We start from the raw sequence: 14,838 nt of genomic DNA on the forward strand, positions 1-14,838 counted from the left end.
AATAAACATTGGAGCAATCCAGTAACATTGATCCCAGTGGCTACTCAGGATGGGATCATGCTATCCCTAAAGCTGGTTTGTGATTTAGGGGGTTTTCTGGATTCATGACTCCTGCTCAGAGTGCACATACAAGCCACAGCCAGGAAGGATTTCACCAGCTTTGGTTGGTGTGCCAGTTGTGATTCTATCTAGATGAAGATGCCCTAGCAACAGTCACTCATGTCCTGATTATCACTTAGTTAGATTACTGCAATGTCCTTCATGCAGGGCTGCCTTTTGAAACAACTCAAAAGCTGAAGCAGATCCAGTGCAACGTCCTAAACATTGTTAAGTTTGCACTGGCTCCCCAGTAGGGTTCTGGGCCAAATTCAAAGTGCTGGTCATCACCATGAAATCTCTTAATAGCAGAGCACTAGCTTACATCAAGCACCTATTGACCAGATTTAAACTTTTTTGTCCTGTCCAAAAATCTAGAGGGCCTGTTTGCTACCCCCACAAAAGTAAACTTGGGGGTGGGGGCTAAGCAATAGGCCTTTTTTTGGTTGTGGCCCCCATGTGCACACTCTCCCAAAGGCAATTAAATCCATATTATTATCATGAACATTCAGCTGGAATTGATTGTGGGTGCTTATCTTGGGCATATATGATACTGTTGTTCATATTTGGACAATTGTCTTATTTCACTTAGTTATTAGCTGCCCAGAGTCTCAGTTGATTGTGGCAGCTTACAAATACTGTAAAGAAAATTAAAGAAATAAATGGGGTGGGGGTGAAGAGGGAGGGAAGAGAGACAGATCTTGCATCAAACCAACACTGCAATGCCCTGGCTCAACCTCTGCCTCTGATCCACCTCTCTGACTGCAGATGTTGTTGCTTGATCTGTTGCAGGCACAGCATGTTAGGAAAATCAGAGGAGTAAACTAAGAAATTTGGGAAGGTTGCCAGCAGGATTTATGACAGAGATGTTGGCTGGAAGGCTTGAGAAGCTGTAGTGCATTCCAGGGTTGGGATGGTGGTTGCAAAGAAGTGAAGTTGCTCCATACCAGGGCTTATCACTCCCTGTTAGGACTTTTTGATTTAGAAATATTTTCAGTTTTATTGTTCCACTATCTGTAAACATAGATGAAAATATCAGTTAAATTCCTCTTTGGCATATATATGTGTTTGAGATTTCTTAATCTCCCATGGTAAGATTTATGATGCAAAGGACATATAGAGCTAAGTGGCAAGTCAAAAGAACCTACAATCTTCTCTGACCGTGATGAGTTCTTGGTCCAATTCATAGAAACGGTGAAGGCCAAACTGTTTTTCAGGATTGTTTTAACAGCATTACAATGAACGAGCATTTTAATAAATATAATAGGCAGTTGGCTGTCATGAATAATTGCCACATAATTTTGATGGGATCTTAGGGGAAGATTGTTCCAACAATGGCAAACATGGCTTTAGCCCCAGATCTTACAATCTTCTTTAGTTTTATCCCTTTAGATCTGGAACTAAAATATATTATGATGGTGGTGGGAACAAACAATTAAAAAAGTTTTTACCATGCTACTCATGAAGCAGTAAACAAACTGGGTCCCTATTTTGTACATGTATGACTTTATATTTGCTATACACTTTCATCCTCAGAGTATGGCACCTGACCACGAAAAGACTGCCCATTTCTTAGATTCTACAAGGAGGACAGAAAAATAAGATAGCTACATGATAACTCAAATCCAGCTTTAAAGATTTTGGACAAATTGATCTTGAAGGATCCCTTCACATGCTCTAGACTGCTTCTTATTGAGAGAGAGTAAAGCTAGGTGCGGGGACAAAGCAAATGTATACTGGCATGCTTTGAGACACCTTACAGAATGGATAGCACATTAAACTGGCTATGTACATATACCATTTCTCTGGGTTTAGAAGAGCCACATCCAATCTGTTATCTTCCAGGTATGCCAGACTAAACTCCCAGAATTTCCATCCAGATGTTTGCTTTGCTGCTTGTGAACGTAACGGTAAACCCTTGACATATAGGGAGCCTCAGTTTGGGATGCTGCTTCATATTTATCCCATACAGTCATTTTCTTTCTGGATATAGCTACGGGTAGTTACATGTTATACAAGGCTAAAGCCAGATACGTTTTCTTTTTTACTTTGAATTCTGAAAGAGTATAGATTTTACTTATGGATATAGATTTTTTTGTTTTCAGTGATGGACAAAGAATACTGCTTAGATGCTTTTTAAAAATCAAGCAGCTTCCTTTCAGAGTTAAATACCACCATTTGCAAAGCTTGAAGATTATCTTGAAGATAAATAAATGTTTGCTAAACAGTTGCTGTAGGGATGATTGGGAAGATAGTGTTGATACTCTGCTCAGTGACAAAGAAGGTTTTTCAAATTAAGAAGACATAAATTCAGTCCAAGGGATCTTCAAGAGATATTGGGAAAGACCTTCATCTGCATTTCTGAGGAATTGTTAGCATATTCTCTTCAACTGAATTGTTAGCACTTAACATAGATCAGCCTTTCTCATCCAACTTAATTCCAGATAGAATGAATTAGCTCCCATTATCCTGAACCTTAGGTGCATTAAATCTTTAGTATCCTTGTAAATAGCATGTATTATTACAGCTGCAAGAGATATGTTAATTTACTACCACTGTATAGTTTGCTGTGTAGTGACATGCCTGTGTTTCAGTTACAGATGAGAGCCATAAACAGTGGCTTCAAAAGCACTGAACTAGATCCATCTGCAGTTGCACCATACCGCAGGTATTATTAAAAATTGCACAATTATGATCATTCCTAGCCAAATTCCTAGCTAAATCATTCCTAGCCAAATACACCAAAATAGAAATACCCAGGATAATGGACCTCATCAACCTCTGCCTTACAACCTACTTCCAGTTTGATGGAAAAATCACCAATTTCAGGACTTATAGCAGAGATTGTAATGCAGCGTCTGGAAAGGATAGCACTCCCACACATACAGCCCAAAGTATGGATCCGGTATGTAGGTGACACTTTTGTCATAATACAAAAGAAACAACTGGAAGAAACCCACAAAATCATCAATAACATCTTTAATGGAATAAGGGAGGAAGAAAACAACAACTCACTACCATTCCTGGACATCCTCATCAGTAGAGGAAATGATGGTAAGTTAGAAACACAAGTCTACAGGAAAGCTACCCACACCAACCAAGTGCTCCGCTACCAAAGTAACAATCCAACCTCCCACAAGAGAAGCTGCTTAAGAACATTATTCAGACGAGCACTTACACACTGCAGCAACCCAGAACACCAGAAAAAAGAAACAGAACATCTGCACAGCATCTTCCAACAAAATGGATACCCGCTCAACTATATCAAAAAGTGCCTCACTGCTCAACCCACTACAACCCAACCAACGGAAACTATGAAAAGGATAACACTGCCATACATCAGAAACATCTCAGAAACCACCAACAGACTGTTACAACCACATAAACCAACTAAAACTCTTCAAAACATATTAAGCAAATGAAAAGACCCAGTAGCCCAAGAAGAAAAAACAGGAGTTATTTACAACATACGATGCAAAGACTGTAACAGCCACTATGTAGGACAGACAGGCAGAAGACTAGCAGAGCGCATTCACGAACACCAACTACCAGTCAGAAGAAATGATGAGAACTCCTTAATCTCACAACACATGGACAGACTCAACCATAGTTTCAACTGGGAAACTGTGAGTATCCTAAACCAAGCCAAATCCAAAAACGCCAGAGAATTCCTGGAAGCCTGGCACTCAGACCAAGCAGCCATCAACAGACACATAGAGGTAAACAACATGTACATACCATTCAAAAGAGACAATAGAAAAGCCAAAAGACCAGAACACCTCCTCGACAGCAATCCACACCCAGATATGCAAAAATCAACACTAGGATCAACACCAGATGAACCATCGAACAGCACAATACACCCTAATCAAGGAACTATCAACTCAGGCAATCAACCAAGCAGCAAACAACAGCCCAAACAAAGAACTCTCAAGGAGAGAACAACACCCCCACCAACACAAGCAGGGCAAGCCACGGTATATAAACTGAGAGCAAGGCCCACTCCTTCACACTGAAGATGTTGCCTAGTCTGGCAATGAAATGTCTGCAAGAAAACAACAAGGCTCAGAGAGCACCAAAGACTCCACAGTTCAACCCTGAGCTACAAATATTTGCTTCAATTGATATGATCATTCAACTGAAAGCTTTTTCCTGCCCATGCTGTCACCCCCAGCTGAGGAGAAAGGTTTCAGATGTGGAAATCAAACAGTTCCATACACATAGTAATCTTCAAACTGACCACAATGAACATTTAAAGGAATCTTGGAACTAATTAGTTTATGCAATAATACAAGGGACACATATGAATGTCCTAATGCCAATTCATACTGTTTAGTTTTGAAAAATTATATGGAGATAGGGCTTTTCTTTTTTCCTATTAGAAATTCATTTAATACAAGGATACACAAAACCTTTGATGCCATAACCAGAACACCTTCAAAGAGTGCCATCAACTTATACTCTTTAACATGCTGGAAAACAAATTATTAAATGCATGACAAATCCCACATTTAATTAATCATATTAACTTTACTGTTTTGTTAAATCTACATTAGTTTTTATTCTCTTATTTTTATTTTTTTGTAGTGTGGCCCCTGCCATACCACTTAGGCCAAGTGTAACTCTTGGTCCCCCAGATGCTGTACAGTATGTTGTTGTTTATTCGTTTAGTCACTTCCGACTCTTCATGACTTCATGGACCAGCCCACGCCAGAGCTTCCTGTCAGTCGTCAACACCCCCAGCTCCCCCAGGGACAAGTCCGTCACCTCTAGAATATCATCCATCCATCTTGCCCTTGGTCGGCGCCTCTTCCTTTTGCCTTCCACTCTCCCTAGCATCAACATCTTCTCCAGGCTGTCCTGTCTTCTCATGCTGTACAGTATATCCTGCTTTAAATGCTGTACAGTATATCCTGCTTTAAAACAAAGCTCAGTAGCAGTTCTGCACAAATGGCCAGGGCTGTAGTGTAGACTGAATAGGATGCATGCTGGTTCACAGCTGCTTTGATATGTAGATGCTCATTAAAACATAGCCTATAAATATTTATCACATCCCCAGCCAACTAAAGATTGGACAAAGATTTCCAATTCACAAATCCCACCCCTTTGCCCATGGTGAAAGAAGGCATTTCAATAGCACAAAGGGGCAAGGTGTAGCTTCCCCATGAATGATCGATGCTCTTGAATACTCCCTTAAATGCTTAAATCACTCCAGTGTCGGTTGAAGCTTGTGCAAAATGTAGCCATGAAAGCGCTGTTTGCTTTGACAGGGGTGAAGTTGTAGGAGCTCAAGTTTTGATGAACCTCAGTATTCCTCACTAGTTATGCTGATTTGATCCACTTAAGTTATAGTTAGACAAAATGTGAACACAGAGATTCCAGGCAATCACTATGAAACACCAATTCTTAAGCTTCCCCAAAGTGAACTCAATTCAAAATGCTATTTTCATATATAAAGTACCAAATAATTTCTGATTTGGTAGCCTAACAGATCATTACTTCCTGGCTGACCTTGCTCCAGACTGCCATAATTTTGAATAAGGCCTCCTTGGGAGTTACAACCCAGTTGTAGAAAACCTCCTTCTGCTGCATCAAAACAATTACTTTGTATCAGTTGGACCTTTGTATTAGAACAGGACAGTTGAAGGCACAATCAGTTGAGTCTATGTGGCGACCCACTTGCCAAGTGACTCACCAATTTGACGCTGACCGCTATGTATTTTTATTCAGTGTTAGAACAGTGATGTAAAGTATATCCCAAGTGTCCAATGCTGCCTATTCTAATATTGAAAGGATCTTTTTATTTATTTATAAATTTATTCACCGCCCATCTCCCCCTCATGTGGGACTCTTTTAACCACCAGTTCCAACTAAACACTTAAAAACAAAAGATAAAGCCCCATAATATACATACTTTACTCAGAATTTTCCTTCAACTGGAGCTATTCCTTAATAGGTATCTGTTATCGCACTGCTGGACATGTCTTCAGATGAAGAGGATGGGGAGGAAGTGGATTATCTGAAGGATGGGGAGGAAGTGGATATCTGAGTCCTAAAAATAATTCATATGATCAATTGGAGCTAAAAGGGTGTATTAGAAGAAAAGTAGGGAGACCTGTAGCAAAATATAGGAGTTGGAGTACTCTTTAGCTATTCCTTCTTCCTTAAATGGGTTGCCTTTTCTAGCAATTTTTCCAGTTTTCTGCACCTACAGTTTTTCTCACATTTATTATTACCGTACCAAAGTATGGATGTTATTCTTCTGACTGGATAAATTTGCTAATATTTTTCAGGGTTGTCTTGCTCATCTCAAAACTTTTAAATTCACAAAAACAGAAACTGCACAAATGCAAGTGATACAACATTGCAGAGTTCATTTTAATGAGAAAATTATTCCACCCAATACTATCATAATATTTCCTACCAGCATTGATCAGTATAAAATAGTATTTCTTTTTAAACTACACTTTTAAAAAATCAGATGCTTTTAAGACTGGTAAATCCAACATTTCTACTTTCTTAAAATGGTTGCATTATTCCATTCTTGAGGTGAATTAAGTTGTACAGTACTTTACTGGTAAAAAGACAGTATAAAAAACTCCCATACAACAAAGAAACGAGAGAGAACCTTGGGCTTGAACCAAAGACTCGCTACCCTGCATTTCACAAATTGTGATCACATAATACGATAAATAAGCTAACTGGATTTACCCAATGCAAAGCAATCGAAGACACAGGAAAAAATAATCCAGCATTTGAACAGCTTACTGAATATGGCCCCGCTCTATAGCAAAACTAAAAAATGTATTAGCCTGTTGATAAAGTGGGTGGTTATTCCAAACGTTACTGTTCTCTTTATTGAGAAAGCAATTGTATGGAACCTGTGTTTGTAAGTGTATACTGCACATTTTCTTCAAAGAAAAGCAGACAGACAAACATTCTGGTCCAAAACTGTATACTATCAAAAATACCCAGAAAACTAGATATTTATTCATTTATTTATTTAACATATTTCTATGCCACTGTAATTGAAATGACACTGGCAGTTCACATAGGGGGAAAAAAAATAAAACAAGCCTATACAAAAATAAAAACCCAACAACACTGCAAGAATACAAACAAAATGAAAAGATGGCAACTACAAGTCAGATCAGATCACGGGAATGATCTCTAAATCAGCTTGATGTTTAAAAGCTTTTCAAAGAGCCAGCCTGATCTCCACAGTAAGGCTGTTCCACAATGTCAGCACAATAGCAACCCCCAAAATTTCCAAAAGTATGGGATTTTCAGCGTTTCCCATTAGGTCTAATTGGTTGGGCCAAAGCTGGCTGGAGAAGGTAATCCTGAAGGTATCCAGGTGCCAAGCCATGAATGGCTTTATAGGTCAAAATCAGCACCTTAAATTAGACTCAGAAACCCATTAACTAATGTGGGGTCTGCAAAACCAGTGTTACATGTTCACCCCAGCTTTCTTATCATTAATACTTTTCTACTTTTGGATTCCTACAATCTGTTCACCCAAATATTTACTGTGAGATTTCCCCGTAATTCTAAGACAAAGTCAAATAGAAGTATTTTCAACTTGCTATAATTAGGATCATGCTCAAGTTAAGTGTGACAGATTAAGTATACAACATTCTTTCCAGGGTTTGTACTGGAAATCAACTCAATGCATTCCTACGAAATCATCTATATTAATTCAAAAGTATTTGTTCTGGTATTGATATTTTGAGCATTTCTAGAATCCCTGCTGCTAAAATAATAAAGCATGACCTACATTTTAAATAAATAAAATGTTAATGTGATTACTAAAAAAACCCAAAACAGAATAGAGCTGACATCCTTGAAATACCAATGGCAAACTTGAAACTGATTTTCATGGCCAAGTCTGCACAATAGACGTTCCCACTTATGCTCTGGAAGTCAAACCAACCATATGCAGCTTTATTAACACAGGAAAGATAGCTAAAATGAAGTTTGACACTATAGTCATGAGATACCAAGAGCTTTACTTTGTTTGCCCACTTCAGGAAGGACAGGTTAATCTGCTCTCCACCAGAGTTAGCAAAACACAACAAAAATAGCATCATAGCCCAAATTACCTTTGAAGTAGGGGAGGAAAAGCAATGCTCCTTAAAGTTTAGACCATATACCTCTCATCATTTATGTATGACAAAATCCTACAGAAATAAATAAGATTTAGTAAAATATATGTTTTGGATTAGGGCATTACTGTAATGTGACTGGCAACGTAAGCAGTTTAGTCAAAAATATAAGGAACCAAAACCACTGGAGAGACAATTGGTTATTGCATCGATTGAAGGTGAATTAGATTTGTTCATTCATGACAACAAAACTGACATCAAGTATTATACAAAAAAAACTGTTACACAGAGTCAGAATTTTTTATAGAACATTTTCATATACAGTAACGTTGATACATCATACTCAACTCACAAAACGTACCCATCTGTAAAACGTATGCATGTATAGACAGATTTCACTGCCTTCCTTAAACAACAGTAAAAAACAGTGCTTAAGTAATATGAAAAACATTATAGCAAATATACTTTATGTAAGCTTACTGCGTATAGCACCGCCCAGAAAAATCTCAGCCAGCGGAAACATGTAAGGAATTGCTGAAGAATTCACTAATTCTTCACTACATCCCATCAGGGAGCCAATTTGCATATCAGAATGCTCAATGTGACTTTGGCTGTGAAAGAATTACAGCAGCCATGAAAGTAATCTGACTGATTGGAAGAGGTGTTGCCAGTCATACAGGCTGCGCCTCATATACCTATGTAGCTCGGTTCATGAAGGTCTGCTGTTTATCTTTTCATCGCAGAAAGATCTCCAAAAGAGCTTACAACAAAAACAATACTGGTAATTTAAACTAGGTCTATTTCCAATCCCACTGATATATACCACTGGTTTTGGATTTCTACCTCCATAGAAGTCCAACTTTCATATGACAGTGTGGTTATTCTTATACCTTTTCATCTCTTCATAATCACCCGACTGCATATATATGGACAATTGCTTAGCTGCTCTTTGTTCTTGGTTAATGGATAGGCATAAAGCTGAGTCTGAGATAACTTTTTTCTCCCATGTTGGAAATAGTGTTATATGAACCAACTGTCATGTATAATCGCTTTCATCGCTTGGATTTTTATTCTTTATTTTTATTTCTATTTATAGTATTTTTATTGTATTTTATTATTCTGATGGTTTTAATCATTTGTTGTAAACCGCCCAGAGGCCTCCGACGGGAGGAGATGGGCGGGGATAAATTAGATAAAATAAATAAATAAATAAATAAATAAATACAGAAGTTTAAATGTGGCATAGGCAAGCTGTTGTGATTCTACAAGGGACAAGTAGCATAATCCTAAATATGAGGGTGTAATTCATCAATGCATTTTATATACCTCTAACGTGTACCTATTTTTTTTTTTTACAGTTCTTTTCCTTAAGGAACCATTTAAGTAGAGAGAATGTTAAAAATTACATAGGAGGTTTAAACCAGGGAAGTGCTAAAAGAATATTGTCCTTAAACAGATGGCCCACATAAACCCCACTGGATTACTTTGGAAGTAACTGTCTTAGGGCATACTTAGAGGCACCATGAAATTCAAAGGCACTTCAAATGGCACGCCTATTAAATTAACTACAAAATCCTGAACTTTGTGGGTAATACAATTAAGATGAAGACTTCAAACCTTTTAGTGTAATATTACGATCACATCCATACCTGAAAGCTCTGGAGCTGAGTTAGCAATTTTTGTTAAGACAATTACAAGACTGAGAAATTTGCACAAAGGTGAGCAAATCACCTACAACCACATTTTTACAGCTCCAGAGACTCCCAAGATGGCTGAAATCCAGCAACAAATTGCTGACTTTTAGCTGTGTAATATCTATTTCTGGGGGAAGTAAACACGGGTGTGCTAGGCCTCCACAAGACTCTAACACTTCCCATCTAAAAATGCCTCCAAATCTTAAAAAACAAAACAGACAGACACAAAGACAGCAACAATTTTCAGAGCTAGTGCCTCCAGTGGTATCAATTCATGTCTGTCATGCCCTTGGAGACCAAAAATAAAAATAAAAAACGAAGTGCTGTCTGAGCCAAAAAAAGGTGCCCACTTTAGCTTAGTAGCTGCAAACTATGCAGCTTTGACTATTAAATGTATAGCAGGAGCACACCCAAAAAAGTAGACTGAATAAAACATATAAAGCATCAACATTCATTAAAACTGAATTATTTTTCAAATAGGTTAAAAATCATTGCACTTGTAGTATAATACCATTAGTCAAAATGCAAAACTGTAGAAAACACAATCAACACAAATATATTAACATTTTAAGCTTGTGTAATGGAGAGAAAGGTCAAAGTATCCAATGAACCTAAACAAAATAAAAAGTTCTTAAATAAGATTATTTAGGAATTATTTTTTCCTGTTGTGAAGGATGGCTGTAGGAACCAATATAAATAGCATTTTATATAGAGTCCCCCATGAGGGGGAGATGGGCGGTGAATAAATTTATAAATAAATAAAAATAAAAAATATATGACTCCCATAAACAATAAACTGTAACATTGCTGTAATAAACTGTAACATTGCTGTAGATTTCCTAACCGCCATATTTAAGAATTAGAAGAGTAGAGAATGTGAAAGCTACAATCCTGCAAGCAACACCCTGCTGTAACAGGATAGCTCCGATTACAAATATAAAGCATTTTGTAACATTCAGGGATACCATGTTGCCAAAGACATGACATGACATATTAATATATTCTAAAGATTCTAAGTCAGATAAATTCTAGAACAAAGGCTGGATGATGCAAGCCATTTTGTCTGAACAAAGTTGAGTGGTGGAATAAACAGAATGGTGGGGAAAGTTGATTTAAATCCAAAATCTACCTATGGCACTAAATACCATAAAATTAATCTGGCTATCCTTTTTTGTATTAATGTACATATTTAAATCAAACTCAAAGAAAACTTTGTTCTGCATCAAGCTCTGTCCCTGACTCCAAGCAAGATACTTCAAGACAAAATGTTTAAGTATCTATCATTTTGTTAATTGTCAGACCCTCAAATAAGGTATGACCTTGGCCAATTTATCTAAACAAACCAAAAATGCGTCCACTTATTGGATCCTACATTTTTGTAATAAAAATGCAAATGAGTTTTGTAACTAAGTGCATTTTTGTCTATAAAATTTGAAGGATTTTTAAGAGGAATATTTTCCTCTCTGGTTATTCTAATACCAATCCAGTCAACAGTTTCCATTCAGTTAGCCAAGATTAACAATGTCTTGATATTATTAATATATCAAGCACTCTCAAGGACTATACCACAAACTCAGAATGCAAACAGTATTTGGTCTTTTGCCACTCACTTTAACTATTCATATTAATAGTTGTCTTAAAATTTAGATAATTAAAAATGAATATTCTTTAAAACAGAATCTGATCCATAAACTGATCTTGTAGCCTATGATTAGACTTTGAGAAACAAATTTAGATAATCAAAAATGAATATTCTTTAAAAGAGAATATGATCCACAAACTGATTTTATAGCCTACGATTAGACTTTGAGAAATAAAGTGTTCTTTTGGGAGGAAGTCCAGGAGATAAAGGTGACAGGTACCAAAACCTGTATGTTCCATACCAAGCAGAGAGGCCCACCGAAGTGCCAAAAATCTTATCCCAAAAATTATGGAAATATACAGCAGTGGTAAATAACATAAAAAGCCAGATAAAGGCCAAACAAGTCAGTGCTAAGAATAAACTGTTCACCACTGTGTGCAGTCTGGTGCCTTGAAAGGTTTTCACACTGGGCATCACAGCCATCTCTTCTAGAATCATTAGAACACAATATGAAAGGAGGAAGGAATGTCCCGAGATATCAAAATTTTGCCATATCCCACCAGCTTGTAGGCACTGTAGCTTGTTGGAATGTTCTTGAGTCACTACATCAAGGGATGATGATTTGTAACAACTGCCTGTGAAGGCCTGAATGAGCAAAAATACACTTGTGCATGTATACCAAATGATAGTGCCAACCAACAGTGTGACAAGTCGTAAAAGTACAGGCAAAATATTCTGGATGACATGGTAGTTGGTGATAGAGATGAATGGCAACAGCAGACAGAATGTCCAAGCCCAAGCAAATTTCACAAAATAGCTGTCAGAGAGAAAAATATAGTGAGTGCCAGGCAATATAGGTTACTAAATCATGTAATCTACATCCATCCTGATTAATTTCTGTATCTGTTAGGGGGAATCTTGCACCCATACTTACAAACCCCGTAATGGGAGAGTCAACATTTGATTTCATCTAAAGCAATGTCTAGGATCTAAGGAGAAATGTAAAATGTTAAGGTCCAATTTAGCACCTTTTAATAATGTCCAATTACAGTTCCTATTACTCTCAGCTACAGTGGTATATTGGCTGAGGGTAACTATGGTTGTAATCAGCAAACGACAGTTGTAATAAGATTGGCTGAGGAATGACTTAACCTTTTAGGTAACTACATGGGAACTAAAAACTTTCCCTAAAATACAATCTAGTCACATTTCAAATTTCATAAGAAAATATTCCTCAGAAGGAGTAAGAAAGAAGCAAAGAAATTTCTAAACATTAAACTGACAGGCTGAGCTTCCATGCAGTTTAAGACTTTCACATAATAAATAATACCAAAATGGCTTCCCAGATCAGCCATATTTACTTCCTCCTAGTTTGGTGTAGTGGTTAAGGCACCAGGCTAGAAAGCAGGAGACTGTGAGTTCTAGTCCTACCTTAGGCACAAAGCCAGCTGGGTGACCTTGGGCCAGTCACTTTCTCTCACCCCTAGGAAGGAGGCAACGGCAAACCACTTCTGAAAAACCTGCCAAGAAAACTGCAGGGACTTCTCCAGGCAGTCTCCAAGAATTGAACATGATTGAACAGATTTTTAAAAAGTCCATGCTACCCTTACAAACTTAACAAAGTTTGTTTGGTTTACTTTTGGTTGAGTTAAACAGATTAGTAATTTAGTAAAAATAAAATCTCGAGTTGAACTTCAATCTTGGTGATTTTGTAGCCACACACCTGTAGTTTTCTTAGTAACAATACTGAAGTCATTTGCCACTACCCTCTTCTAAGATGTTTTTCAACTTCCTATTCTTACCTAAACCATGGGATTTTTCTGGTGATCTCCCTTCTAAGAACTTACCTTGCTTAAATTTGAGAGACAACGACCTAGTTTTTACAGGATTGCAATTCAATACTTGGTTACTACTCTCCAGACTAGTAATTAACCTTACTTTATTAAATTAGTATACTTGTTACAACATATTCTTCCCACAGTTCAGAAAAAGTGAAGATCCGTTAGTCTGTGGAACCAATTACCCAGTAAGGACAATGAGGTCCCTTTTACTGGATGTGCTCAGGCAGAAGCTGAACAATTATATGTTGCAATGTCTTAACCTTAATTCCCTCACTGAGCAGGATTTAGTTAAGACATTAATGGAAGTAGACTCCATAGCCTCATTGGCCCTTTCCCAAACTACAAACTTGGGAAGCAGGTTAGAAATGTGGCTCCGATATAGACAGACAGACAGACATAGATATATAGAGGGAAAGAGAGAGAGAGAGAGACCCTCAGCCTAATTTACAGGACAGCAAGGCTCTTCTGGCCCACAGGCCCCCATTCGAAGTCCTCACATTCCGTCAACGCCCTGCAGCAAGCCCCCTACACTTTCCCCCGCTGCCAGCCGCTTCCTGCAGTTCGGGTGTCCCCGCTGCAAGCGAGGCCCTGCCCCCCAGATCCCCGTTCCTCCTCCTCCTCCTCCTCCCTCCTCCAACGCCCAGAACGCAAGAGTCAGAGCAAGCCCCTCACATGTTGAGCGCGTTGCGCTTGTCACTCAGGTAAGTAGCAGCCAGCGGCACTAATTCTTTAACGAGGGATCCGGTCACCATGAAGCCCATCAATGCCCACGGCATCATCCGCCGCACCGAACAGTGGGTCAAGTAAGGCAGAAAGAAGCGCGTGGCCTGGTCCACAAACTCCATGACAGAGAGCCGGATAGCGCTGCGCGACCGCGGCGAAGGAGAAATCGCTTACTGGCGGCACTGAACTCCCAGCCGTAGTATTCCGTCGACACTCACGTCACCAGCTCCGCCTCCAATCCCAGCCTCTGTCCCTCCTTCGCCAAAAGCTACTGCAACGCTCCGGAAGGGGTCGAGACGAGTTGGATAGAGTGCACATGCGTGTCTGTGCAAATTTCACGAGGCTTGCCCGTTCTTCCCAGGCGGTAGGGCTTAACGTTCGCCGCCTTCCGACTGCGGCTGCGTGGTAGAAGTTACGTGGCGCTCCCTTGTGATGTGGGCTTGATTGGCCATTCTGGTGTGGGGCCTTTCGAGGTATTACGACTCTCAGCGCGTTCAGAGTTTGAATGGATTATACAAGGAAGCTTAAATAAAAAATGAGGGGTGCTTTAAAATTATATCCTTTTAATCTCGGCTACATGGCTTCTTGAAGGATTTTGGAACAGGCTAATCCTGTTTGCGTTTACTTCGAAGGAAGCCACACTGTGTTCAATGGCTTTTGTTCTTTAAAAAAGCGCACATTGGATTGAAGCCTTTTCAAACTAAAGTTTGATATTGGCCATCAGGTTAGCTCCAGAAGGGACTACAGCATGTTTCATTATAAGGTATTTGCTTCTCTTTTTAGGTATTCCTATATTT

General features: G+C 38.6%; 1 protein-coding gene and 1 long non-coding RNA gene across 2 annotated transcripts; both read right to left on the reverse strand.

Moving 5' to 3' along the window:
• Positions 1–8,088: 8,088 nt before the first annotated feature.
• Positions 8,089–10,487, reverse strand: LOC134492936 (uncharacterized). Its single transcript, XR_010067534.1, has 2 exons — positions 9,427–10,487; positions 8,089–9,250 (listed from the first exon to the last, which is right to left on the reverse strand). It is a non-coding gene; the product is annotated as an uncharacterized LOC134492936 (long non-coding RNA).
• A 1,179-nt stretch (positions 10,488–11,666) lies between these two features.
• FITM2 (fat storage inducing transmembrane protein 2) lies at positions 11,667–14,209 on the reverse strand. Its single transcript, XM_063297115.1, has 2 exons — positions 13,991–14,209; positions 11,667–12,294 (listed from the first exon to the last, which is right to left on the reverse strand). Exons 1-2 carry the CDS (start codon positions 14,161–14,163, stop codon positions 11,682–11,684), a joined length of 786 nt encoding a protein of 261 aa, XP_063153185.1. The 5' UTR covers positions 14,164–14,209; the 3' UTR covers positions 11,667–11,681.
• Between the last annotated feature and the right edge of the window lie 629 nt (positions 14,210–14,838).

The sequence above is a fragment of the Candoia aspera genome, chromosome 3, assembly GCF_035149785.1.
Source record: "Candoia aspera isolate rCanAsp1 chromosome 3, rCanAsp1.hap2, whole genome shotgun sequence".
Taxonomy (NCBI): domain Eukaryota; kingdom Metazoa; phylum Chordata; class Lepidosauria; order Squamata; family Boidae; genus Candoia; species Candoia aspera.